At 36.6% G+C, this 27624-nt stretch overlaps 1 protein-coding gene across 1 annotated transcript in view; it reads right to left on the reverse strand.

Moving 5' to 3' along the window:
- Positions 1-27624, reverse strand: part of LOC150083376 (proprotein convertase subtilisin/kexin type 4-like) — a 372395-nt gene that overhangs the window by 220276 nt on the left and 124495 nt on the right. The window contains exons 4-7 of the mRNA XM_090378003.1: positions 16579-16707; positions 8079-8155; positions 6444-6532; positions 2389-2561 (exon numbers count right to left, since the gene is read on the reverse strand). Coding sequence (XP_090234129.1) covers positions 2389-2561; positions 6444-6532; positions 8079-8155; positions 16579-16707 — 468 coding nt within the window. The remainder of the gene's footprint in view (positions 1-2388; positions 2562-6443; positions 6533-8078; positions 8156-16578; positions 16708-27624) is intronic.

The raw sequence follows: 27624 nt of genomic DNA on the forward strand, positions 1-27624 counted from the left end.
TTTAGCTTTAAATTTATTTAAGCTATCAACTTCCACAACACCAGATGGAAGTCTGTTCCAGCAATCAACTACCCATTGGCTAAAGGCAAACTTCCGCACATCTATTCTACAACTGTCTTTCCTCAATTTGAATCTATGTCCCCTCGGGTTCTTAGTCCGAGCAAGCGGAAGTATCCTGTCAGCATTGAGCCTGCTCAAACTATTCGAAGCCTTATACACCTCAATGAGATCACCTCGCAGGTGCCTAGTCTCCAAATGCTGAAACTTTCAGCATCTGGAGACTAGGGGAATATCTGGAAACTTTTTTTGGCACAATAGTATTCTCTACATCTATTTATGTTATCATTTCATTTTACTTTATCAAGTGAATCTGAATTATAGAGAAATTCTTCAATTTGGCCAGAAACATAAATAAGAAATGGTAGCATATACTGGAAAACTTCATGACAATTTATACATTAACAGAGATATTGTTTAAAGTGACTTTCAAAATGCATATCTACATATTCCCTAGAGCCCTCACATAAAAAACTTAGACCTTAGAACTACAAACTCCTGAAAGGGTTAATAATTTCTTTACAATAGTAAAAAAGTTGGGCAGATGGGCTGAAAGGTGGCAACTGAAGTTGAATACTGACAAATGCAAAGTACTGCATATGGGTAGAAGTAACCCCAGAGAAATGCACCAACTGTGTGGTATTACACTCAGAATAGTGGAGAATGAAAAAAGACCTGGGGGTAATTGTGCAATTAGATATGAAATTTTCTGAGCAGTCCAGACAGGTTTCCAGAGCAGCTCATGGGGTCTTGTCAATGATATACAGGAATTTTGCTAGCAGGGATAAGGAGGTGATTATTCCTTTGTATAAGGCAATGGTCAGGCCACATCTTGAGCACTGCATACAGGTCTAGATGCCTCATTTTAGGAAGGATGTAGAGTTGCTAGAACAAGTACAAAGAAGGGCAACAAGATTTGTGAGGAGCACAAAGGGGTGCTCTTACCAAGAAAGGCTTAAGTTCTGCAAATTGCAGTGTCTGGAGACTAGGCACCTGTGAGGTGATCTCATTGAAATGTATAAGGCCTTGAATGGTGTGAGCAGGCTCAATACTGATGGGATTCTTCCTCTTGCTCAGATTTCTAACCTGAGAGAGCATAAACTCAAATTGAGGAAAGAGAGTTGTAGAATAGATGTGCCGAAATTTGCCTTTAGCCAGTGGGTAGTTGATTGCTGGAACAAACTACCATCTGTTGTTGTTGTTGTGGAAGTTGCTAGCTTAAATAAATTCAAGGAAGAACTAGACAAACTTTTGGAGTGAATGGATGGGTGAAATGGGAAGTGGTGTGTGTGTGTGTGTGTGTGTGTGTGTGTGTGTGTGTGTGTGTGTGTGTGTGTGTGTGTGTGTGTGTGTGTGTGTGTGTGTGTTTGTTATTTGGTTTTTAGGAGCATTAGCAACTAAGGCCATATTGCTCCATGAACATGCGGTGGCCATTCCTGACCTTTCCGCATCCTCCGTATTTGGTGGTGATGGGCTCGAACCCCGGTCTAATCAAGAAGCGTGTGCTACTCACTGCTGCTCCTTCCCACCTGGCTACGGAGGCGCCGTGTGTGTGTGTGTGTGTGTGTGTGTGTGTGTGTGTGTGTGTGTGTGTGTGTGTGTGTGTGTGTGTGTGTGTGTGTGTTTTTGGCTGATGCTGTATAAGCTTGCTTTCTTGCATCATATGCCTCTTCTAATGCTGACACTAATGCTAAAATCTGTAAACCCTTTACAGAAAGTGAAGCTGGAGATCTAGAAGCCAAATGCAATATGCCATATTCTTATCCTGAAAACAGTCTTAGCGCATTATTCAGAACACAATGATTTCCACAAAGGATGCAAGTTTAGAGTGGAATGAAGAATGAAGAGTGTCACTGTTTCTCATAGGATCCCTACGAGAAACAGTGACACAATCAAGCAAATATCATGATTATGAGATTTAAAACAGAAAGCTAACCAAAGGAAAAAAGAATCAGAAACCATGCAGTTCATCTCACCTGTAAAATTAAACTGAGGCAATTCTACAGGAATACCTTGTAAGTATACCAAGTCTGAAGCCAAATGATTCAGAAATAAGCAAAGAGTGTTTCAGCAAATGTTTTTGTCAAGGCACCAATAGAAACTGAACACTATCAACCTAACCAACTGTGCTTCTCCCAACCACAAAATAATGTCATAGAGAACAAAAAATAAAGTAAACAATAATCATGTCATGGAATTTAAAAGGTATCAGACCTTTTATTCACAATATTATACTGGTTGTAAAACATTTTTAGTATTGTATGCAGAAATAAAAAACTCGCCACACTCTTTTTTGGTTAAATCACTGTTTGCCTTAAATGAGAAACTTACTTTTTCAATTCCTTCTTTAAAGGCTTTGGTAGCCAATACTCCTGGACCATCCACAGTTTTACCATCATCATCAGGTCCCCAGGAAGCACTATAAATGTGGATATGTTGAGGATTAAGACTAAGTGATGTTGCTTCTACTGCATCTGTAACGTCTCCATCTAACATCCTCACTCCTGAAACATCCAAAAAATTTATTAAACAATTGTACTATCGAGGTTTACCAGTAGAAACATTTTAAAGTCCATTTAGAATGCTGTTAATTTTATATAAGAATTAAATAGGAAAACAACAGATATCCAATGGAAATCATATAGTGTGTCTAATACTCCTGGGTTTGTCAGTGAAACTTTGAAGTAATTGATTTTCCTATTCCAGCTTCTGAAGTTATAAGGTATAACTAATAGCAGCTTGACATAGATATAAAGCATAGATAAAAGATTACTCAATAGAAAACTGAAGGCATACTGACATTCAGAAAGGGCTGAATAATAAGTACAGCAAAACTTGCTAATGATAATGCCATCTGGATCACCACTATTCCCATCACTACATAAAAGAATCATTATTATATCTGACACTGAAATGAAGTGGATATTTAAATGTGCCAAAAAATTTATTAGATGCAAATTGTACACAGTAAAATCAAATTACATTTTTATTATATACCTAGAAGTGTGATTATAAAACAGGTACAAAGAAAAAATTAATTTAAAAAAACATTTAAAGAATCTAAAGTCAATTGGTATTTTTCAAGTCTTCATTAAGATGTTGGCAGAAAATGATCACTTCCTTGGAAGTGTTACCTAATGGTTACTTATTGCCTGAATGTACTCCTCAAAGTTTTTGGCATTTGTATATTACATATTACATATTTATTATAGAATATGTAATGTATATATATTATATATTTTGCATTTTGTGTATTTGACATGACTCATCATGCTTCTTCTGCATCAGTGTTATCATTGCTTTGTTCTCTTCTATTGACTTCAACTCATCCATGTTATCTTCAGATATAAGGATTCCTTACAAGGTAATCTAATTGCCATTGTTAGTGTAACTGTCCACATTTGAAATATCCACGACAATCCTTTTTTTTTTTTAAAAAAAAGCCATTCTAATAATAGCACGTCACCTCTATTATACTTAGAGTTATCAATCTGGTTCAGCTTTTCCAATGCACTTTCATAGGTATTCCATGTAATGATTGTCTGGGTGTTCTGCATGAGTTTATTCAATTAAGAACAGAAACCTCTGCAACATGCATCTTCCTAAACTCTTCTAAATATTTGTAGATATCAGCTGTTAACGAACCAGAGCCATTAATACATCCTATGCAGCTTCAGCCACAAGGTCTGCCAATGCAGATGCATAGCTCACTGATGGAGCTGGATTCCCATAAATATTATATGGCTTTCTTTTCTTTACATACTTTTGCACCTCACAAGTTAATTTTTAAATATATGATTTCACCAATATTTTATCTGTTTATCTTTGGATTTAAGGAAACTGTCACTTCTCTTAATACAAACAAAGGGCTGGTGGCTGTTCACATCAGATAGTTGTAAGGATTCTTTCCTTCTTATTTTAATTAATTTACAATTTTTTTTGTATTTTTTTATTTTTATTTGTCATTTTATTTCAAAATAATCACACAACCCTATCTATTAAGTAGGGAGGTTTTTAGAAGGGTCCCAATCAATTATCATTACCATCCTCCACTCTTCCTTCTGATAATCTGATTTGATTACTATTTCATACTGATTTAATCAGTGCACTATGATTCAATAAGTACATCTCTTAATAGACAGAACTTGAGAGAAAGGCTGTCACTTCTCTTAATAGAAACAAAAGGCTGGTGGTCATTCACCTGCGAATAGTTGCCGGAATTCTTCCCTTCTTATTTTAATTAATTAAAATTTTTTTTGTAAATTTATTTGGTTTTTATATTGCATTGGGTTGTGTAACACCAAGATCATTAGAATGATCTTGAGTGGGGGAGTTTAGCTTATGGAATAAACAAAATAAAATAAATTGATATATACTCACTTTAATTATGACTTTAAAGTGGAAGCAGTGCATTCCACTGGTTAATTTACAAAAACTTAGTCCACAATAAAACAATTTTCTTAAAAGCATATTTCGGAACCATACCGGTTTCTTGACTGTAGCATGTAATCAAGAAACTGGCAAGAGCCTTGGAATATGTTTTAATAATATTGTTTCATCAATCGCGGAATTAAAGTTTTGCAAATTAACTAGTACATACTGCATATTTAGTATATTCTGAAGTGACTGAACCATTAGAGAGATTAATTCATTCACCACATACATTTTAGAGACAAACAGAATATGATGTCCTGGAAATTTATAATTCCTGCACTCTCACAACAGCCGTCTCCACCACTAACATTGCTAACTCAGAAACAAAAACCAGATAGCTGATATTAAAAATTTATTTTTTCTTATAAGATGTTTTTTTCATTTAATTACAATATATGTTGGAGAAAGAGCATGTTTATACAGCATATACTGGTTAGGTGAGGGAAGAAGATCCCCCCCTCACCAAAAAAAAACAAAACATACACATGGACTTTGTTGCTGACTACTGCATTTTACAGTCTATAGTCTCTTTTCATTCCCTGGCTTTCCTCATTAGTAGACACAAATTTAAATTTTTTTCTGAGCAAAGCATCAAATGCAAACAATATGATTTGTTTTCTCTTCAGTAATCAGTCTTTCCCTCCTTCACTTATAAAAAAAAACAACCCTTTCTGATGGATCAGCTTGCCAGTGGGAGTGGAGTCTCATTCAACCAAGCCGAGTATCACTGTTGATACAAGAATATTACTGACTATTTCAAAAGTTTATGTAAAGGAAATAACACCCCCACGAACTTCTTTGACATGCCTTCCACATATGAAAATGTATATCAATATATTTCAATATTCTTGTTTATACTTCAGCATGACCACTAGGTAAGAGGAGTTTACAATTAATTATTTTGATAAATGAATACAATCATTAGTTGTTTAATATCTATATAATATCGGTGTAGATACACCATAGATAACTCTTAAGAAACTACGATGGTAGTGTGGGAGGCATCATTTAATCTGTATCTCATATTGTGCTCTTCCTTCACAACGAGTTTCCATGACATTGCACTACCTCGAATAAGTAACATTCACTAATAGAGAAGGCTATTGTTACTTATTCTCAGTGAGTACCACCACCCAGACGGCACGTTTCAAAGCTATTGGCCTAGCATCAGTGGGTGGGCAGGTACCCTGGTCCAGGCACCATACAATATTTATGGGAATCCAGCTCCATCAGTGAGCTATGCATTGGCAGACCTTGTGGCTGAGGCTGCATAGGAAGTATTAATGGCTCTGGTTGGTTAACAGCTGATATCTACAAATATTTAGAAGAGTTTAGGAAGATGCATGTTGCAGAAGTTTCTGTTCTTAGTTCAGGGTACCTGCCCAACCACCGATGATAGGCCAATAGCTTTGAAATGGTGCCGTCTGGGTGGTGGTACTCACTGAGAATAAGTAACAATACTCTTCTCTATTAGTGAAGCGTTACTTATTCGAGGTAGTGCAATACCATGGCAACTCGTTGTGAAAGAAGAGCACAATATGAGATACAGAGCAAATGATGCCTCCCACACTACCAACGTAGTTTCTTAAGAGTTATCTATGGTGTACGTACACCAATATTATATAGTTATTTATATTAAACTCTTACTCTTAATGTATTATGCCTTGTGCATTTAGTTATTTTTAAATCATTAATTGTATTTAGCAGTCCTGGAGGCTTGAACTGTATAGTCCACTGAAAAGTGTGCATTACTGTACTCTCGCACTTGGCTACACAGGACCTAATTAATAATTCAATGTCAAATTTTTTTGCACACAAATATAAAACTAACTGAAAAGCACATTTTATATATCATTTATAATGCTGAATACTATTAGAGCATATTAGGAAAAGAATTTCCAGTAAGCGTAATCAAGAGTAAATATATTAAATGTATTGCAAAAACTACATACCACCAACACGTGCTTCAAATGCTACCCCAACAGAACACAAGCTATTATTTGCACTGGCTGCTACCTCTCCAGCACATCTAGTTCCATGCCTAAGATCATTGAGGAACAAAAAAAGAAAATTCATATTCAGTTTCTAGGAAATATAATAAACCAGTGTGCATATACGTAAGTGTTATGCTATATCTCACAATGAATAAATATATGGAATATCACCAAAGGATGAGAAATATGTCAGACACAGCATGCAGTGATCAGTCACTGCATGAAAAACAGGATGTAATACTATGTGATGTAATACTACGTGATGTAACTATGCTTATCTCATCTACCAAGAAGTGTGCAATTACTTCAGACACTGCTAGATAGATGGAAAACTCCACAGATGCATGACATTTCAAGCTGACTAGTTAGAAAGTAGAGCTCTCTGAAGCTTTGAGATTTGGTTCAATTTCAAATCAGGATTGATTTGATTTGATCTCTGAAAAGCTAATTCAAACTGATTAAATCTAGTCCAGTCATAGAAGGCTCTTTTCTTTTGTTTTTGGTATTACTTTTCTCTTAAACAGCTATTGGTTTGATTAAGTTTTTAATGATACACATTGTAGTTACATCAGTTTATGGGAACTACAGATCATGCATCCATCCTACTATGGAATAGTGTTCCCACAATGGGGTTGGTCCTGGAATAATGTATGTGGATGCAAACAGACACAAGATTTTTGTTAGAAAACCCTTTATGTAAGAATGAACTCATACACCCTTACAAAATGTACATAGTCCATTCATGCCTGTAGCAATAATATGTTGGTTGCCAAAAGCAGTTAAAATGAAGCTGTAAACTCCTAGGGCTGAATCAGAGTATAAAAAATATATATATATTTTTTTTAAAGAAAAGGCACTCAGGTTAAACATATCTATCAAAAACTCTCTACTCTCTATCTACTGTATGCTTCCCCCCTATATTTTCATGGGCACATTCTTCTAACTTAGCACCTGCAATTCCATCTTTCTTCCAAAATAGTCCAAATATGTACCTCAACCTAGCAAATGTCTATTCAATTAGTCAATCTCCATAAATCATGGTCTTCCAATATGGTATCTACACACTTAATTTCAACTGTGTATTTTCTCTTGTAAATTAGAACTGATTGAACACATTTTACTAAAAGGTCATCAACATTGCCTAATAATGTTGGCGATATTGTAACTAATGCCATATGAAAAGACAAGTCTTTTCATGTGTTTTCAAAGAGTTATTTATTTATTTATTTTTTTATAAATTTTGATTTGATTTTTTAGAATTTCACTCAGGTTTTGGACAAAAAAGTCGAACTGAGAACAAATTAATATTTTAGAGCATTTATCGTACATTGACATTTTTATCAAATTTCAAAATCCATATAAAAACTCACAGGGCCTTCCACTATTGAAAATTCAATACGGAAGGCCAATCCATGCATAGTAAATTCACTGCTGAAAGGGTTAACTTCGGAAATCAAAAGGAAATACTTCTTCTTCTGTTCTTTCAAACATACTGAAAAATAAGCTTGGCCAGATTATTTACAATAAATAACTAGTTCTAAGTAAGTATGTAATGAACTAAAATTTAGCTTCTATATAGGGAAAAATATTTACCTGTTAGAATCTATGAAATCATATCTTGGTTGTGGATCAGCATCATGGTTATTTACATCATAACTGGCATCTGGATCCTGTAAGTTTTGAAAATATTATCTCATTCTTTTAACAATGCTGTACACTGAGATATATGAAAATGAAGATGAAGTTTTTGCTAGTATAATTAATGCATTTATAGAACGCAAAGTAGATAATAGAATCGCCCTATCCTATATGAAGAATAAATAAAACATGAAACATTTTCACGTATAACAAATGAAATTTTCACGTATAACGATGAAATCCCAAAGTGACATGTTGTCTTACAGTCCCAGTTATGAAAAATAATAAAATGATAAATAATAAAAAAACTGATGACAAAGCTTTAGTATTAGTAGTGGCATAAAACCCCAGGGGCTTATATCTGGTGAGTATGGGCTTGGAAAATCCAGTGTCCTGAGCTGGATATCACCATTCTTCTCTTTCTTGGTGATTCCTTTCTGCTTCTAACTCTCTCTCTCTCTCTCTCTCTGGGTAACTCAAAAATAATTTTTTTTTGGGTGCAGCATAAGCCTCAGGCTTCCTTTCACCATATGACTAATATAATAATAATGATGATGATGATGATGCAAGAAAGCAAGCTTATCCAGCATTGAACAAAAAAAAAAAAAAAAAAAAGCACCACATCCCATTCAACTTTCCACACTTCAAAAGTTTGTCTGGTTCTTCCTTGAATTTATTTAAGCTATCCACTTCTACAACAACAGATGTAAGTTTGTTCCAGAAATCCACTGCTTGCTGGATAAAGGCAAATTTTGGCACATCTATTCTGCACTGCCTTTCCTCAGTTTGAATTTATGCCCATCCAATGTATAATCTGAGCAAGAGGAAGAATTCCATCAGCATTGAGCTTGTTTAAACACCATTTAAAGCCTTAAACACTTCAAATCAGATCACCTCACAGGTGCCTAGTCTCCAGATGCTGCAATTTGCAGAACTTAAGCCCTTTTTGGTAAGAGCACCCTTTTTGTTCCCCTCACCAATCTCGCTGCTCTTCTCTGTACCCATTCCAGCATTTCTGCATCCTTCTTAAAATGAGGCCTCCAGACTTGTATGCAGTATTCAAGATGTGGCCTGACCACTGCCTTATACAAAGGGATAAACACCTTCTTATCCCTGCTAGCAAAGTTCCTGTGTATCATTGACAAGACCCCATTAGCTGCTATGACAGCCTGTCTGCACTACTCTGACAACTTCATATATGACTGCACAATTACCTCTGGGTCTTTCATTCCACTACCCTGAGTGTAGTACCATACAGTTGGTGCATTACTCTAGGGTTACTGTTACCCATATGCAGTACTTTCAATTTGTCAAGGTTAACTTCCGTTGCCATTCTCAGCCCATCTGCCCAATTTTTCTAGATCCTGTTGCAGTAGAATACCATCATTACTGTCATTAACCACCCTGTCAACTTTTGTATCATTTGCAAACTTGAACATTAAGTCTCATGTACCTTTATCAATATCATTAATAAATATAAAAAACAACAATGGGCTCAGCACCAAACAGGGAGACTCGACTAATAACATTAGTCCACGAAAAGCAGTGTCCACTGATAACCACTCAACCATCCCTTAATCCATAGCAACAACTTGCCCTCAATGGCCATACTGCTCCAATTTGTACAGTGTTCTTCCATGTACAACAGTATCAAAAGCTTTCCTGAAATTCAAGTATATGATACAAAATTACTTTTTGCATCCAGTTCCTTTGTGACAACATCATAGTATCCAATTAAATTGGTCACACAAGATTTTTCTTTAACAAACCAATGCAGTGTCTTAACTGCAGTCTTGCCTAGATGGTCCTGCATTACTTCTTTAACCAGAGATGCCATTAATTTTCCCAGAACAGAAGCTAGACTAACAGGTCTGTAATTACTTGTGTCACCCTTTGATCTCCCCCTTTGTGAATTGGGGACACATTTACATATCTCCAGTTGTTGTTGTTTTTGGTTTTTAGGAGCATTAGCAACTAAGCCCATATTGCTCCAGGGATATGCGGTGGTCATTCCCTGACCTTTCCGCATCCTCCATATTTGGGGGTCACGGGCTCGAACCCCAGTCAAATCAAGAAGTGCGTGTGCTATTCACAGCTGCTCCTGCCCACCTGGCTACGGAGGTGCCATATCTCCAGTCCATAGGGACCTACCCTGTGTCTAAAGAAGCTCTCATAATTATGCGTAAGCATTTGCTTACTTTCTCTGCTGCCTCCCTTAATATAACTGGATAGATCCCATCTGCTCCGGGTACCTTTCTTATGTTTCTCAACATTTCCTCTTGAAAAGAGTGTAAAACAACCAGTAGCAGGTCATCAATTATGCAGGTCTACACTGCACCAATTGCACTGTAGGTCTGCATAATCGATGACCATGGGTTCAGTCAATGGTGGGAATAAAATGAGAGGCCGTCAATATCATGGACAGAAGAAAATGTAGTGCTAAAAACATGTTCACCTAACTTCCAGAAAAATTCACACAATCATGGGGAATGACATATTACACCATTTGGTGTACTGAAAAAGGGGCTGCATACAAGATCACCTCATTATTTTAATTATAAACTATCTGTAACAAAACTACTGTTGGGGTAAGAGAGGCAAAAGCTGAATACAAGGAATTACTAGCTAAGAGAGTAAAGACTGGGGATAAGGAGTTTTCTGCTCATACATGAATATTAGAAAGAGAATAAATCAGACAGGTCTAACAACTGGAAAGAGGTGAATTCACAAAGTGGCAGATGAGTTGAATAGGTACTTTGCAAAGATTTTTATGAAAGAAAGCTTGTGTGAACTCGGAGGAAACAGTGAAGAAGAGTCAGACTATTGTAAAGTAAGGGATATAATGATTTGTGAGAAGACTAAGGGTTAATGAAATAATCATTAGACTCCAGGATAATTTCTTTGGTCTGTTAATGGTTCTCCGATTAAGAACCCAGAGAGGTTACAATAAACATGTGCTTCTGCAACATGCACTTCTGCATGTTGCAGAAGTTCATAAAATTCTATAGTTAAACACGCAAAACAGCACTGGCTCAATAAGAATGGTAGCCTCCTAGGGTTTTGTTTTGTTTGGTTTGGTTTGGTTTTGTTTTGGGTTTACTTCAGCAACAGAGGCTATGATGTGCCAAAACCATATTTCAGTGACTTACAGTACTAGGTCACTATTGTCAAAAAAAGGTATGAAAACTATATAAATGTTAAATGAGTATTTTAAATATTCTCATTAATATTTCATTCTTGTAAAGAAGTTAACGATTTTAAATAGCTAAAAACAGCTGACACATGGTCACTGTGAGATAAAATCTGACCGTGTATATGGGACTGGGTCAGATGGCTGAAAGCAGTAAAAGATAGTGTTCATTGGTAAAACAAGAGAACACTCAAATAAATTATGATGAATTGTTAAAATAGTGTTATAGTTCTCACACTTGGGGAGAGGTCATCAGTCCACAGCAGAAGGAAGCAAGAACAACTCCCTGTCTACACTTTCTGCACAGACTAGGAAATGTTTGATTATAGACTTCATCTGATAAAGAAACCCTCATGACAGCCTAGTTGGCATGATACACTGTTGACTACCATTTGTTTGGAGAGGCCTGGGTTCAATTGCTGTCAATGACTGGAAGAATTTCCAAAGTCCTCTTCATCTGAAGCTGTAGTTAGCAAATCTCAGGAAGAGGAGGTATGATTTTCACTGAGAGGTATTCAGATTTTTACCCCACACAACATTTAAATTGGTCCATTCACTCACAATTCTACAGACTTAATACACTTATGGTTATGAGTGCATGCTTGGGGACATGAATACCAATATCCAATACAGCTTGTTTGTGACCTGTTTATGCCATGATAGTTGCCAATAGGAGTCTAACCCATTTCATATCATATGTCTGTAGTTCATATAGGGGAATAACAAACCGTGCTGACCTGTGACCAGGCTGTGCAGTTCATTACCCAATCCCACTATGGCTTGGGATCCAGCAGAAACAGATGTCAAATGAACATTCATAATGAGAATGTAGCATCTGCTGACCCAGGACAAAATGGGATGGGGATTGTACCTCATCACTGATAAGGCCTGTAATGCATTTAAAAGAGTCTGTGTACACCATACATCTTTGGCAAGAGTGGGTTTTTTAACATGGTCCAAGGCTAACACTATAGCATACAACTCTTGTATATATATGTGTGTGTGTGTGTGTGTGTGTGTGTGTGTGTGTGTGTGTGTGTGTGTGTGTGTGTGTGTGTGTGTGTGTGTACTGCACATATCAGGTATCTTCTCAGATACTGCTACCTAAAGAAAATGGCAGCATATCCAAAAGATGATTCTGACTTAAAGCCACCAGTAAAGACAGGAAAGAAGTCAGAGTATTCAGCTTGATGGAGAAAACACAGTTATATATGACAGAGGGTGGAGCATACATCTTTCCCCAGTTATTAAATGAGAAACTTCATGATAGTAGTTAAGAATGCCAAGATGGAAGAAGTTGCTTTGATGACTGGGAAACATTATCTGTTGTGATGAGTACATTTTATATTATTATATTAAGATCAGCATATTATGATCTAAGGCACCTCTGTAGCCAGGTGGGCAGGAGCAGCAGTGCATCGCACACTCTTCTTGATTAGACCGGAGTTCGAGCCCGTGCCCGTGCCCACCAAATACGGAGGATGCGGAAAGGTCAGGGAATGACCACCGCATATCCCCGGAGCAATATGGCCTTAGTTGCTGATGCTCCTAAAAAACCAAATAACAAACAAATAACAAATAATATTATGATCTATGAATAACTCTTGGACACAAATACAAGAGGGACAGTTATCAGTCTGATGGGTGTTACATAATTTTCTCATTGTGGCTCAAAGACAGATGTTCACATTGAGTAGTCTGACAGAAATTTTAGTTTAAAGGAATATTGTAGAGATAACTGCTTATGCCAAAGCAACAAAAGTAGTTTATTTGCTTTAACATATCTCTTGACAGGCGTTCTAAATGCTCCATTAACAATGCAGATTCCCCGATGGTGGATTGGATCTAGCCATTGCAATACTATCTTTATAGAAAAGGTATATACCTGTGATCTATAATCTAGTAGACGAGACAAGTGCATGGTAGAAGTGAAGTATTGCACTACTCCTAACATACTGCATCCATTAAAATCTCCTAACAGTAGAAAAGGGAGAGGCAAGCGCTTAATGAGATCATTAAGGTGTTTGTGGGGGATGTTGTTTCTAGATGGAATATAAATAGAACAACCAGTTAGAAAGAACCCTACTGTTACCACCTCTATATTGGTGGTAGCTGGCATAAGTTGAAAAAGGGTACAAATTACCCACAAGGATGGCGATACCATACCTTTGGGCACGTCCATTCCCGATTTTGTCCTGAATAATTACACAAGGAAGGGTCATATTTGCATTCATATATATATATATATATATATCCCAAAAAGGAAAAGAAAGTTGACTCATGTTGACATAGGAGGTTCTTGTTTTTTCAGTCTTGGATTTATCCTTCTTTGTAAAAAAAGGACACTGGTCTATGTCCATTTCCCTTTCCACAAAGAGTTCTAAGACTGAGCCATCCAGTAGCTTCTTAACTTTAACATCCATTTTTTTTTTTTTAATGTTGTGAGCAACTCTTCAGGTTTTTTTCTTTTATTTACCACTTTATTTTGATAGTGGTTGAACACTATAAGAGGTACTGATATGAAAGTGGCAGCTGATAATTTTTTTTTTGGTAGGTTTTTGAGAGCTCAATAAATAGGAGTGACGGACTCCCTTTGTGGAATAGTCATATCAGTTGCATCCTGATGGAACACTTCCATAGATCTTTCTCAGCACATGAAGGCTTATTGCTATTTATTGGCTTAACTGCTTTCCTTGCTTCCTTACAAGATATGTTCAGCTCTACCCTAAGTCTCTGTAATTCTTCTTCTTCCTTCCATTCCTGGCATGCTCTTGAGTATATAGGGTATTCTTCTTGGCAGTGGATGCATACTGGTTCTGGAGCTGGACTCCCCATGATTTTGGGGTCTTTTGCATCACATTGAGCATGTGCAAGTGTACTGTGATAGGCCATTTGTGAGTACCATATTTTTGGCACATAAAACACTTTAGGGGGTTTCAGTATGTATAGCCTTATATGAAATGCAAATACCTAACTATAATGGAATTAGAAGATGGTAAATTGAAGTTAAGGCTGAGATTTCTAGTGGGAATTAGATTTCTATCCTTATGCATGAATATTTGTTTTACCGCAGTTACTCCTTATGACTTTAGTTCAGAACAGATTTTGTCTTCAGATACTTAAATTAAATCCCATTCTGAATCACAACACAAGTTAATTTAGTGTCTTATGTGGAACTATAGGAACTGGAATTCCTCCAATGGAGGGGAGAAGCTGTGACATTTTCAATAGGGGAGAAGCTCAAAAAGGGTGACATTTTCAATAGGCTTTTCACAAGTGAAATGAATTATCAAGGAGTGTCGTGCAAGTTCTGATATTCCTTTTGTTTTGAGACTTTTTTTGTTAGAGCAGTTGTATTATTGCAATAGCATTATCAATGTTATTGTTTTCTGGTAGTGAACAAACCAGTATCTCAAAAGAAGAGTTTAGATTATCAGAATTCATGGCGATTTTTTTTTTTTTTTTTTTTCCAGTGCCTGGCTCCACACCCACCACAGAGCTCAAAGGGATATTTCCTGTCCAGCAAGCAGTAAATGTGTCCAGGAATGAGATGCCAGGGCTACCTAATCACCACACCTGCACCTAGCCTGAATTCAGTTTCTCAGACCATGAGGATAGATATGTAGCATTGATATGACTAACCCCCTGCAGGCAACCCACTAGCTGAGTTGATCTGGGGCCAGCAATCTCAGGACCTTCTGTATTGTTGAAGCAGGGACCAAAATGGCATGTCAAAGTTAGGACTTCAACCACCAGGCTCCATCCATTCTGAATTTACACAGCTAATATGTCAGATTTCTATTATGTGAGTGTTGAGTGTTGGATCCCAGTGATACAAATTCGGAGGATCAAAAGCATCAGTGGGACTCCTAAAAGGGCCACACAGCAATGAGTTTGTACAGGGAGAATCTTGCCTCACCAATCTGGTTTATTACTGACAAGATCACAAAACATAAAGTGTAAAAAGTGCATAAAGTGTAATGAGCTGGGATTGCAGGGAAGCTTCTAAGTTCGACCAGGGTCTGGTTGATGGACAAGATACAGATGGTAATCATAAATGTGCATTCTTCAGAGCAGATTAGTACAGCATTTTGCCAAACAAATCCCTTCAGGGACCATTTTATTTAGGTCTGGGGCCTGCACATAAAAAAGACACTGAATTTCTGGGGAGAGGAGCTTACTGAAATAAGTTATCTCCTGTGGGGGACTGAAGTAGAAATTTTGGTTGAGTCGAAGGCAGCAAAGTTGGATAGCCACTTTCAATAGTGGAAAGTAACAGATGGGAATGATTGATAGGAATCAAAACCAGACCTCTCAAGTGGCAGATGGCAATGTTTGAGCCCACAGGATGCAATGCAGGATTTTAAAAAGCATAAAAATGAAAACTTTGTAAATAAATGCTTTTAAATATTAATTAGATTTTATTTTAGCTTGGTTGCTCAATATTAGAGTTAATTCCAAAAATTAACTTTATCGTAAAAGTTCAGATCATAATTTTAAAAAAATCACAAAAAAATTAAAAAAAAAAAAAAAAAGCCGTAAGAAGCTGCACGACTACTTTTTGATTGTAACACTATCTTCTATATTTACTTAAATATCATTTGATCCAATTTCATCAACTTCTGGCTCTGAATTCCCACTGTTGTCTAATTTTGCCTTACAAAAGCTAAAATCAGACAACAATGGTTGACAGGCAATATTAACTCCTATGATTTTAAAATATAGTTTTGTGCTGCATTCCATTATAAACTGTTATTGTTTGTTATTTGGTTTTTTGGGAGCATTAGCAACTAAGGCCATATTGCTCCGAGATATGCAGAGGTCATTCCCTGACCTTTCCGCATCTTCCGTATTTGGTGGTGACAGGCTCGAACTCCGGTCTAATCAAGAAGCGTGTGCTACGCACTGCTGCTCCTTCCCACCTGGCTACGGAAGCGCCTATAAACTGCACCAATGATTACTTAGGAACACTGATTAGAGAGGCGGCACTTAATGCACATATATGTACATGCTCCCCTGCCCCCCCATACACCTAAAATATACATATACACATATGTACTCGCAAATTGGGTAAAGAATCAATAATACATTTAAATTAAAGTTAGCACTGAGTCAAATCAGAAATTTTGGAGAATGTAGCTTGATATATATGTAGTTTTTGTCAAAAATGCATATATTAAGAAAGTTGCACTTTAGAAAACTCTATAAGATATATCTACTTTGTATTTCAATATTATTTATTGCTTTGGATCATGAAATGCTTACATAATTATGAATAATATCAGGGTGATCTTTTTCTAACCCATCATCCAATATTGTGATTACAGTTCCTTTTCCAGTTGCTCCTTCAATCCATGCCTTCTCCACATTCATATCTAAGCCACTTCCACGATTCTATAAAGGGGGAAAAAACATTTTCATTTTCTGGAATATTTAAAATGGTACATTCAGCAAATAATGCTACAATGAAACTGCACACCACTAATGCAGCTCATCATAACTTCTCAGATATTGGTAAAATGAATGTGAGGTGTATATTCTTACTGAAAGGGGAAGCAAGGGCCAGGGAACACAAACAACTTAGGGAGAAAGAGAAGGTTCAGTGGAATAAGTTGTCTCCCTGAAAACATACTTTAGACACTCAGCTTAAAAAAATAAATAAATAAAATAAAATACTCACTACCTTCAACCATTAAAATTAAAGACATTTAGGATAGATAATAAAGATAACCATTTTATGTATTATCACAATTCACAATGAGCAACTTCTTTCTATTTTTAAATCATATATTCCAGAACAAAGCATTTACTCTCCGTAACTCCAACATTTTGCTAGTACTAAGTAGAAACAAAGGCCTTCTCTGTATAATTATATATCAATTCAGATTCACCTGCTGTGCAAACTTTTTGTCATCTCCCCATCTCAATTGTCACACAATTTCTATGTTTTCACATAGTGATGCAATAAGATATCTGGTCCACTATTTGATTTTATAACCAATAATCTTTTTATATTAAGTGACAGATGCAACATTTTCTTTATGGGCCATTGTTTTAAACTTTAAAATTGTGTTTCATCATTTTCCTAACCAACTGATTTTAACAAAAAATGAAAGAATAAGACAAAATAATAGTATTACAAAAATTGTTAAAAAGGACAGTTATGTTCCTTAAAAAAAATTAAGAAACATAATACATTTGGAAATGTTAATTCAAAATGAAATGGTAAAATCCCAATTTTTGTTTTTTTTTTGTTTGTTATTTGGTTTTTAGGAGCATTAGCAACTAAGGCCATATTGCTCCGGGATATGTGGTGGTCATTCCCTGAATGACCTTTCCGCATCCTCCATATTTGGTGGTGATGGGCTCGAACCCCGGTCTAATCAAGAAGCGTGTGCTACGCACTGCTGCTCCTTCCCACCTGGCTACGGAGGCGCCCGTAAAATCCCAAGAAAGTATACATTAGGTGATAACTTGTAAACTATAAAGGGTCATCTGCCTAACCCTTTATAGGCAAAAGTGCAAATATAATACACTGCTCAACAAAATTAACAGAACAAGTACAAAATGTGGTGTAACTTGTGCAATTTGCGATGAAGTTGGAGAAAATTTTGTATGTGGTGTACCTTAGAATAATGATGAAATGAGGAGACAGTGAGAAACTTTGGACATATATAAGGAACATTCATAGGTTTTGTACAAGAATTACCAAAAAGGTCAACTTTACAGAAGTTGATACAAGATGCTTGAAAGTATCGTCACATGATATCAGTGCAGCATACAATTCTCTCCAACAGCTAAACAGGCATGACAGCAGGAAACCATGCTTGATATAAAGGTGTCTATAAGATTCTATGGCAACAATCCCATTCTTCCACCAGTGCAGCCCTTAGCTCAAAAAGTGACCAAGGAGTTGGTTGTCAGCATGCAATGCGACACCCAAGGGCATTCACATGTTTGATCAGATTTAAATCTAGTGATCATGCTGGCCATGGCAGTCATTTTTGTTGGATATCTTCAGTTTCCAGATATTCCCCCACTACTTGAGCTCTTTGTGCAGTGGTGTTGCCGTGCATGAAAAGAAAATCTGGGCCAACTGCACCCCTAAAAAGTCATAACATTGGGTTCGAGGCTCTGCTCTCAGTACCTCTGCACTGTTATAGTACCCCTATCAAAAACATGAAGAGGGGTGTTATTGTTGATCATTATTCCACCCCACACAAGAACATTGCCTCCACCGTAAGTGTCCCTTTCTCTGATGTTGGAGAGATGGTACTGCATTCCTTATTGTCTCCAGATGAAATAATGCCTAGAATCTGTTTGTAGGCTAAAATGGGACTCATCAGAGAACAGAACTCTACCTCATTTGTCAGGGCTCCAAATAATATGTTCATGGCGCCAGTTTTGATGAGCTCTGCAGTGGTTTGCAGTTAATGAGATACAAACCACTGGTTTCCTTGCATAGAGTCCACTTGAACTGAGCCTTCTTAATGCAGTCTGGTTGAAATGTTTTTGCCTGGGGCCATGGCAACCTCAAGAGAGAGAGTTGATGACTGGAATCATAGTGTTTCACATGCTGTAAGAGCCAGATAATGGTCTGTTCTGATATAGCCCTCAGGTGACCCTGGCAAGCTCTTCTTGTAATGGTTCCTGTCTCTTGAAACTGCATCCATAGTGCCGAGACGATACTCCATTAAGCCAATGCAGTGACCAGCGACTGCCTGGCTTCAAGTTTCCCAATGGCATGCCATCTCAAAGAATCATCTAAACAATGATGACTTGCCATCCTGAGTACTGGAAATGTGGCTATCCGAATGAACAAGCAAAAAAACAGGAATGAAATGATGTGGGTGCAACCCCTGTTTTATAGGCATTTCTATTGGATACTCTGAATTTGCATGCCTATTATATCAAATATTTGCCTTTGGCGATACTGTTCACAATAAAATATTCATGAAAAACACTTTGTTCTGTTAATTTTGTTGAGCGGCATATGTACACATATTATATGTGCATACATATGATATTATGTCAACTCAACAAGACAGCACTGGCTACTGATATGTTGATGCACAACTAGTGTCATCGCTATTTCGTTTGCTTCTACTTTGGGTGCAAGTTGTGTCTTGTTAGTGAATCTACGTAGCTTATTATAAACAAAATATAAACCCTAAACATGTCCGAGAAACATAAAAGTGGTGAGAATGTTCACAGTGTAAGAAGAGGCACATTATAACTATGAAGACTAAAGTAGAAATTACTAAACAACATGAAAAGGTAATAAGTTTGCAGACATTGCACGTGTTTACAAATTGAATGAATTGACTGTTAGAACTATTATAAAAGATAGACTGAATTATACAGCACGTGAAAAGTTCTATACTAATGCAATCCATGATTACTTCCAAGAAAAGAGGCATATTAAAAGAAGAAATAGAAAAATTATTGGCGAAAACCAATAATTATTTAATTTTTCAAAAAAAATTTGGATTGAAAACATGCAACAACAACAATGAATGCCAATAAGCGTTATGCTCATACAAGAGAAGGCCTTGAATCTTTTTGAAGAATTAAAGCATAAAATATGGTGAGAGAATTGCTGATGATATATCCACTGCAAGCCATGGATGGTTTCAAAGATTTAAGGCACATGCTAAACTACATAACAACAAAGTGACTGGTGAGTTGCTAGCACAGATTCTAGCAGCTACGGAGTTCCCTAAGACTTCGGCAGAAATCAAAAATGAGGATTAACTGCCACAACAGGTTTTTAATACAGATGAGACTGGGTTATTTAGGAAAAAAAATGCCAGATTATTCTTACAAAGCACAAGATGGAAAAACTATGCCAGGATTTAGGGCATCAAAGGACAGGCTGACGTTTCTACTTGGTGGAAATGCTGCTGGGGACTGCTAAATAAAACCACACATAGCAAAAACTCAAGGGCCTTCAAAAATATTGTAAAGACATTGCTACTGGTATGGAAATCCATTTCAAGGGCACTGCTGACTCAAGAAATTTGTAAGACTGGTTTTTCCGTCGTTTTGTGCATGAGAATGAACAATATTGCAAGGAAAACAATCTACCATTTAAGATATTGCCGTTGGTCATATGCACCAGGTCATCCAACAACTGCATGTGTGACTATTTTGACTATTTTTTTCTAATAAGTTTTTTTTCCTAGTGTTCCAATTCATGTTGGAAGACAGTGTATATATATATATATATATACATACTGAAGAAGAAGATCAAACCTCAGCAGCTCCCTGAAGGTTTCCTTCAGGGCAGGGAGATACTAAGGGTTGATCTTTCTTTTCAATATTAATTTCTCCAGACAATAAAGATTTACATATAACAACTTTATACTATACATTTCACCACAATTTTCACCTCAACTGCATCAATGACACAAGAATAGTCAAACTAAGAATCAACTTCTATGCATAAATAAATAACATCCAAAAACTTCTTTCATTTTAAAATGAACTGTTGTGAGATGTTCTTAAAGTGTTTTTCTTGGTGATATGTATAGTATAAAGCTGTTATACTATACATATCTAATAATCTTTTTCTCTTATATATTAATGTTCTTTGATTGTAAACTGACTACAAATCCTAACCCATATTTTGCTAATGATAACAGACTACATTCAGTTTAGCAAACCCTTCTCCCACAAACAGTCACAACTTGAATATCTTCCATCAGTTTCTTAAATACTGATCTCCATGTAATTCTTTAGTGATGGGAAAATTTACCTCAGTTAACTTTAATATTAAAACCCAGTCCTGGTTGCCAAACAGAATTTGCCACTCCCAGTTCATATTTGGTGGGGAGAGAACTTAAATACCTGCAAGACCTAATCCTGCCTTTTAACCTTTCAGAGTATAGGCTTATCACAAAGATAAATTTCTCTATATAAAAAGAAAAAAAGGGGGGAAAAAAAACTAAGCTCTCGCTCTCTCTCCTGCTCTTATCACTATTGTTTCAAGAAGCTTTCTAATTCTGTAGAAATCTCAAACCTGTCCAGGCATAGAGTATTGTTCTTGGACCCAGGGTGCATCCTGAAAACTTAAAAATTCTTTGAAAGGAAGTAGTCAGATTAACTATCATTCTCTCATAAATGCCCATTATCACAGATATTCAGTAGCCCTGTGCTAGAGGTATTTCTATGGGCACTGTTCTTCTGAACTGACACTAGAAATACCACACTCTTCTTTTAAATCTGTCAAACACATCCATTCATCTATGAGAAAATTCTTCTTCTTCTTCACTTAGTCCCTCTACTTTATTCTTTGGAATAATATTTAGCATGCTTCCTTATGTATTTCCTTAAAATTATAATCAACTACAGAAATTCAAGTCTAGTATCAATAAGTTGCTTCCAGATTCTCAACCCAATCATAGTACTAATGTACAGGCTGGCCTCGAATAACGCGATTAATTCGTCCCGCGAGCACATCGTGCAAAACGAAAACGCGTTAATCGAATATAATAATCAATAGTAAAAATTATAATTGGTCCTTGACCTTCTGGAATGTCCATAAAGAATTTTAAAAATACCTTGTTTTGTTATTGTTTGTTATTTGGTTTTTAGGAGCATTAGCAACTAAGGCCATATTGCTCCGGGAATATGCGGTGGTCATTCCCTGACCTTTCCACATCCTCCGTATTTGGTGGTGACGGGCTCGAACCCCGGTCTAATCAAGAAGCGTGTGTTACGCACTGCTGCTTCTTCCCACCTGGCTACGGAGGCGCCTTAAAAATACCTTTTAAACAACTTTTTAACTGTATACCATGTAAAAGATGATGAAAATAATTATGGAATTAAATGTTTATTGCATAAAACAGCAGTTCCCAAACTGCACCGCGAAATATTTTAAATTTTCGAGGGAAACACAGCGATACTCGACATCTGTCGGACACTGTGCGAACTATTAGCTCTAGGTAGTTCACAGTTTCAACATTTCTTATTAAGTTGTTTGGACCTAAATATTTAATAAACGGAACTGTTAGGTATTTCTTTTGGTCTAGGTGTGCCGTGAAAAAAATACTGAGACATTAAAGGGCACTGTGAACTGAGAAAGTTTGGGAACCTCTGACATAAAATACACAATGAAGAAATGACTGTTGCGGAAATATTTGAAGTGATGACTTTCTCTTTTCATCAATCAATTTCCGATAGCCGACAATCTTCTCTGGGCCCTGGCGAAATAAATATCGCAGAGAACCTCAAACCTTTTGTTCGAGGTTCTCTGCAATATGAAAGATTTCATCTAATTCATTTACCGTTATCTCCTTTGCGGTAACATTTTCATCTGGCTCATTTAAAAATTCTAATGTCTAATTTAAATGCAAGTCTGCATTGACTTTATTATCGGGAGACAAACAAGTAACACGTCTTCGTTGACTGGGTTAGCCAGGTGGGTAAAAGTGCCTGCCTGGCAACCCAAAGGTCGCGGGTTCGAGCCCCGCCTCTGGCTTGGATCAGTGTAAAATGCAAAACTTTGGGAGGTGCATTATGGCCACAGAAGCCGATGCGCCAACAACTAACAAAAAAAAAAAAAAAAACACGTCTTCTTCCGATGGTTGAGGGAACACACTGAGGTGGGCAGCAAGGCAAACGTTTGTTTATTGCCGCATCCGACGTGCGGTAAGCTTAATGTGCAATTCAAATCTTTTTCAACTATCGCATTAAAAAAAACGATCGCATTAACTGGAAATTTGCATCGTGTAAAGTGAAAAGTGGTATAATTTTTTTTCAAATAGCGGTAACTGAAAAACGCGTTAATCGAACACGCGTTATGCGAGGCCTGGCTGTAATACACTTTAAATTCTAATTTTAAGTTCTTAAGTGCTTAAGAATTTAAGTTCTTCTTCTTCTTCTTCTTCTTCTTCTTCACTTAATCCCTCTACTTCTATTCTTTGGATTAATATGCTTCCTTATGTATTTCCTTAAAATTATAATAGACTACAGAAATTCAAGTCTAGTATCAATAAGTTGCTTCCAGATTCTCAACCCAATCACAGTACTAATGTAATACACTATAAATTCTAATTTTAAGTTCTTCAGAATTTAAGTTCTAATAAACTTTCATTTTATTTTTGGGGCTGAAAAAAAGAAAAGAATAAAAAAAAAAACTGGCTAATCATCCTTTATTTTATTTATAATATATTCTTCTTGTTTGAAGAAAAATTAATGACTGAATAATTTTACACAACTGTTTCAGCTCTTAACAACTACATATAAATACAGAGGATCCTCAATGTTCCAGATTGTACATTAGGGTTCTGTAAAAATAAAATTCCTTTATGAATTAAACTTAATCATGCAATATATAATATATAAGGAATACATGATAGCACAGTGAAAATTCGGAAGCTTTGCCAAAGCTAATCAGGAAGCCCTCTTTAAATAATAAAGATTGGATGCTCTCTCTTTCTCTCTCTAAATACAGGATCTTTTTTATGATTGGGGGTAGGGGAAGTATTTTAGAAAGGAAATTGGAGACCCACTTCAATGTGGGATTTGCAGGCCTTACACTATGCTACTAGGTAGCACAGTAGAAGGCTCCGCCATTATAAAATAAAATAAAATAAAAACTGTATGACACAGCAAATGAATTTCTTATTTCCAACAGAGCATTTTAAGACCTAATTCACACGATTTAGAAAAGACTGTATTCTCAAATTTTATTTTTTCTTGAAAGTAGGCCTAATTGTTGTGTGTTTCATATATACAGTGTGATTACCAACAGTTTTATTCACTAAATTTGGATTAAAAAAACATACAAGAGTGTTTACTCTTCTTTTTTTTTTATTTAAAATTTTGCCAACTAGTCTTTTTTGTCATTTAAAAAGTTGTTCCTCAAATGACATTTTTATTTTTAATAGCGGGTGTCAACAGCATTCAAATATCTTTCTGGACAGCAACCTTGTCATGTGTATATTCTACATTGCTTGGGCAGACCGCAGGTAAGTATGAAAGAAGACATGGACACTGCTCATTGTGGACTAATGTTATTAGTGGAGTCCCTCAGGGTTCAGTGTTGGGTCCATTATTGTTTTCTGTATTTATAAATGATATTGATGATGGTATATCAAGCTTAATGTCCAAGTTTGCAGATGATACGAAGGTTGGCAGGGTTGTCAAGGACACTACTGACACTATGCTGCTGCAACAGGATCTGGAAAGGTTGAGCAGATGGGCTGAGAGGTGGCAAATGAAGTTTAACATTACATTTGTCAAAGTACTACATATGGGAAACAGCAACCCCAGAGCAACGTATCAACTCTGTGGTACTACACTGACAGTGGTAGAGAATGAAAGGGACCTGGGGGTGGTTGTGCAGGCAGATATGAAGTTTTCTGAGCAGTGCAGACGGGCTGCAAGAGTAGCTCATGGTATATTGTCAATGATATATAGGAATTTTTCTAGCAGGGATAAGGAGGTGATTATTCCCTTGTATAAGGCAATGATCAGGCCACACCTAGGGTACTGTATACAGGTTTGGAGGCCTCATTTCAAGAAGGATGTAGAGATGCTGGAACGAATACAGAGAAGGGCAACAAGATTGGTGAATGGAACAAAGGGGTGCTCTTACGAAGAAAGGCTTAAGTTTTGCAAATTACAGTGTCTGGAGACTAGGCACCAGCGAGGTGATCTGATAGAGGTGTATAAAGCCTTGAATGGTTTGAGCATGCTCAATGCTGACGGGATTCTTCCTCTTGCTCAGAATAATCACCTGAGAGGGCATAAATTCAAATTGAGGAAAGACAGATGCAGGATAGACGTGCGGAAATTTGCCTTTAGCCAGTGGGTGGTTGGTTGGTGGAACAGACTTCCATCCCTTGTCGTGGAAGTTGATAGCCTAAATAAGTTTAAGACTCAGCTGGACAGGTATTTCGAACGAACAGAGGGATGAAGTGGAAGTGGTTTTTTTTTTTGGCTGATGCTGCATAAGTTTGCTTTCTTGCATCAAGTGCCTCTACTAATGCTAATGTTTTTATTTATTATTATTATTTTATTATTATTTTTTTTTTTAGATGTACAGAAGTATTCTTCTGTACTGACCACTGGTCAACTAGTAGCACATAAAACAAATACCTCTTTTTTTCAAAATTATACTCGCACAGAATGTGTGTTTACCAGTCTAAGACCAGTCTGGACTGACCACAGTATGGAGATGGAAAATCACATGAGTTCCTCCAGTAATTCTGGCAGTCCTGCCAGAATGTGACATATGAACAACCCTGATACTGAGAATATGTTGGAGGGGTTTGCTTAGTGGTATTATTATTTTACAACATTTCTTCTATGGATACATAATCCAATGCATATTTGGGCAAGTCTTGGACATAACAGCAGCTTGATTTGCTATTGAATACATAACACCACAACCGTGGTTCAAACTAGATGGTGCCATTCTCCATTTTTCTCACACAGTCTGTTACTCATCTGATTAGACAGGCCAGTATGATGATGTCCTTGATCACCTGACTTCACTCCCTGAGATCTCTCTCTCTCTAAGGCAATATTAAATACATACTGTTTATAATGGAACCAGCAATGCTCAATGAACCTAAGTATCACATCACTCATATCTTTCACCAAATCACGATATAAGATAGGCACATTATAGCCTTAGCAGCTTATGTGCCATTAAGCCTCCATAACAACAACAACGATATAAGCATACCCAGTAGCGCAGAAGAATAGTGGTGTTGAAATTTTAATAAAAAAGTATTTTGAAGGTTTTAATCACTTTTTGGGCATATATCTTTTATACTTTATCATACTTTAGATTAGTCAATGTTGTTGTTGTTGTTGTTATGGGAGTTTAATGGCGCATAAGCTACTATAGCTATAATGTGCCTGTTAGTCAATGTATTAATTTGTGTTTTTCAAATAGAATAAATAGGTATAGTAGCATTCATTTGGATATTTTTTTAAATTTAGCTATTTACTGTAAGTTACAACCCGCTACTCGTACCGGTGTTTTGGCTGCAATATCGTGGCATAACCAGTAGTGCAGAAGAATAGTAGGATTTTAATTGTAATAAATAAGTATTTTGAAGGGTTTTAATCACTTTTTTGGCATATATCTTTTGTATTTAGCTAATGAAATAGCAAATTTAATATTGTGATCGTTACTGTATAGCGTAGCATAATAGCATATACCTCGAACTTGAGAGCCAAGGTATAAGGTAAAACTATATAGTGGAATACATATTACTGCATTAGCTTTGTATAGTATTGTATAGGCGGGTATAGTATAGAAGATTAATCAATAAATTTATTAACCTTATTAATTTTCATTGTTAATTTATTTTTTCATCATATTTGAACAGAAATCGTGACCCAGACTAGAGCAGCAAAGCAACAAACACAAAGTAGCAAGAGTGCTGTGGCTCGGGGGAGAACCAAAGGGGGCAATTCTCCAATACATCACAGCCTAAAAAATATGCAACTTGTGAAATGTTTGTGGATCTATCTGGAACAGGACATGATCTAGTCGAGGAGGATATCTTTGTGTGTGCTAGGTGCACAGAGTATCAAGAAATTAGGCACTAACTCAGTATTCTCAGTTAACTCAGTATTCTGATGGGCATCTATGAGAGAGATGAAGAGTAGGGCAAATGCCCTTAAAGGAATTCAAATGGGAACCCATCAAGCTCTCAGCTGCCCAACTCACCACCAGAGCTCCAGAGTTCACTCTTGTGCATTAGGCAACACAGTAGCAACCTTCAGGGCAGAATGCACTGCTCTCACAGAAGCTAGTTATTGTCGGTGACTCTATTGTCAGGGAGATGGGAAATATATTGTGCAAAAAGGATAGGTGGAATTGGAACAGGGCATGTCTGCCAGGAGCAAAAGTTTATGACGTTGTAAAGCAGATATCATCTTTTAAGGGCACAAAAGGTGATGTGGTTGTACATGTTGGCACTAATGACATTAAGAGTAGGAGATCTGCAGACTTATTTAACAAGTACAGGTGAATGTTGAAAAAGAGTCATGAGTTAGGGTTAAATTTGAAAGTGTCTGTTATTCTGCCCAGACACAATAAGATGGGGTATATGATGAGAGCCTTGTCAATCAATTCAGCCATGGAGAGATTGTGCAAGGGTCATGAAGTAGAATTTTTTTAGTATGATCTGTGCTTGTTAACAAGAGAGATTGTTTCTACAGGGATGGGATACACTTAAATGGAAAGGGTGCAAGAATATTTGCTGATACTACGAAGCAGTGTTAGGTGGGTCAAAAAACTGGTAGCTTGGGGATATTCACAGACTAATAACTTAACGGTAGCCA

This window comes from Mastigoproctus giganteus, chromosome 7 (genome assembly GCF_048544385.1).
Source record: "Mastigoproctus giganteus isolate SK-2022 chromosome 7, ASM4854438v1, whole genome shotgun sequence".
In the NCBI taxonomy this organism is placed as follows: domain Eukaryota; kingdom Metazoa; phylum Arthropoda; class Arachnida; order Uropygi; family Thelyphonidae; genus Mastigoproctus; species Mastigoproctus giganteus.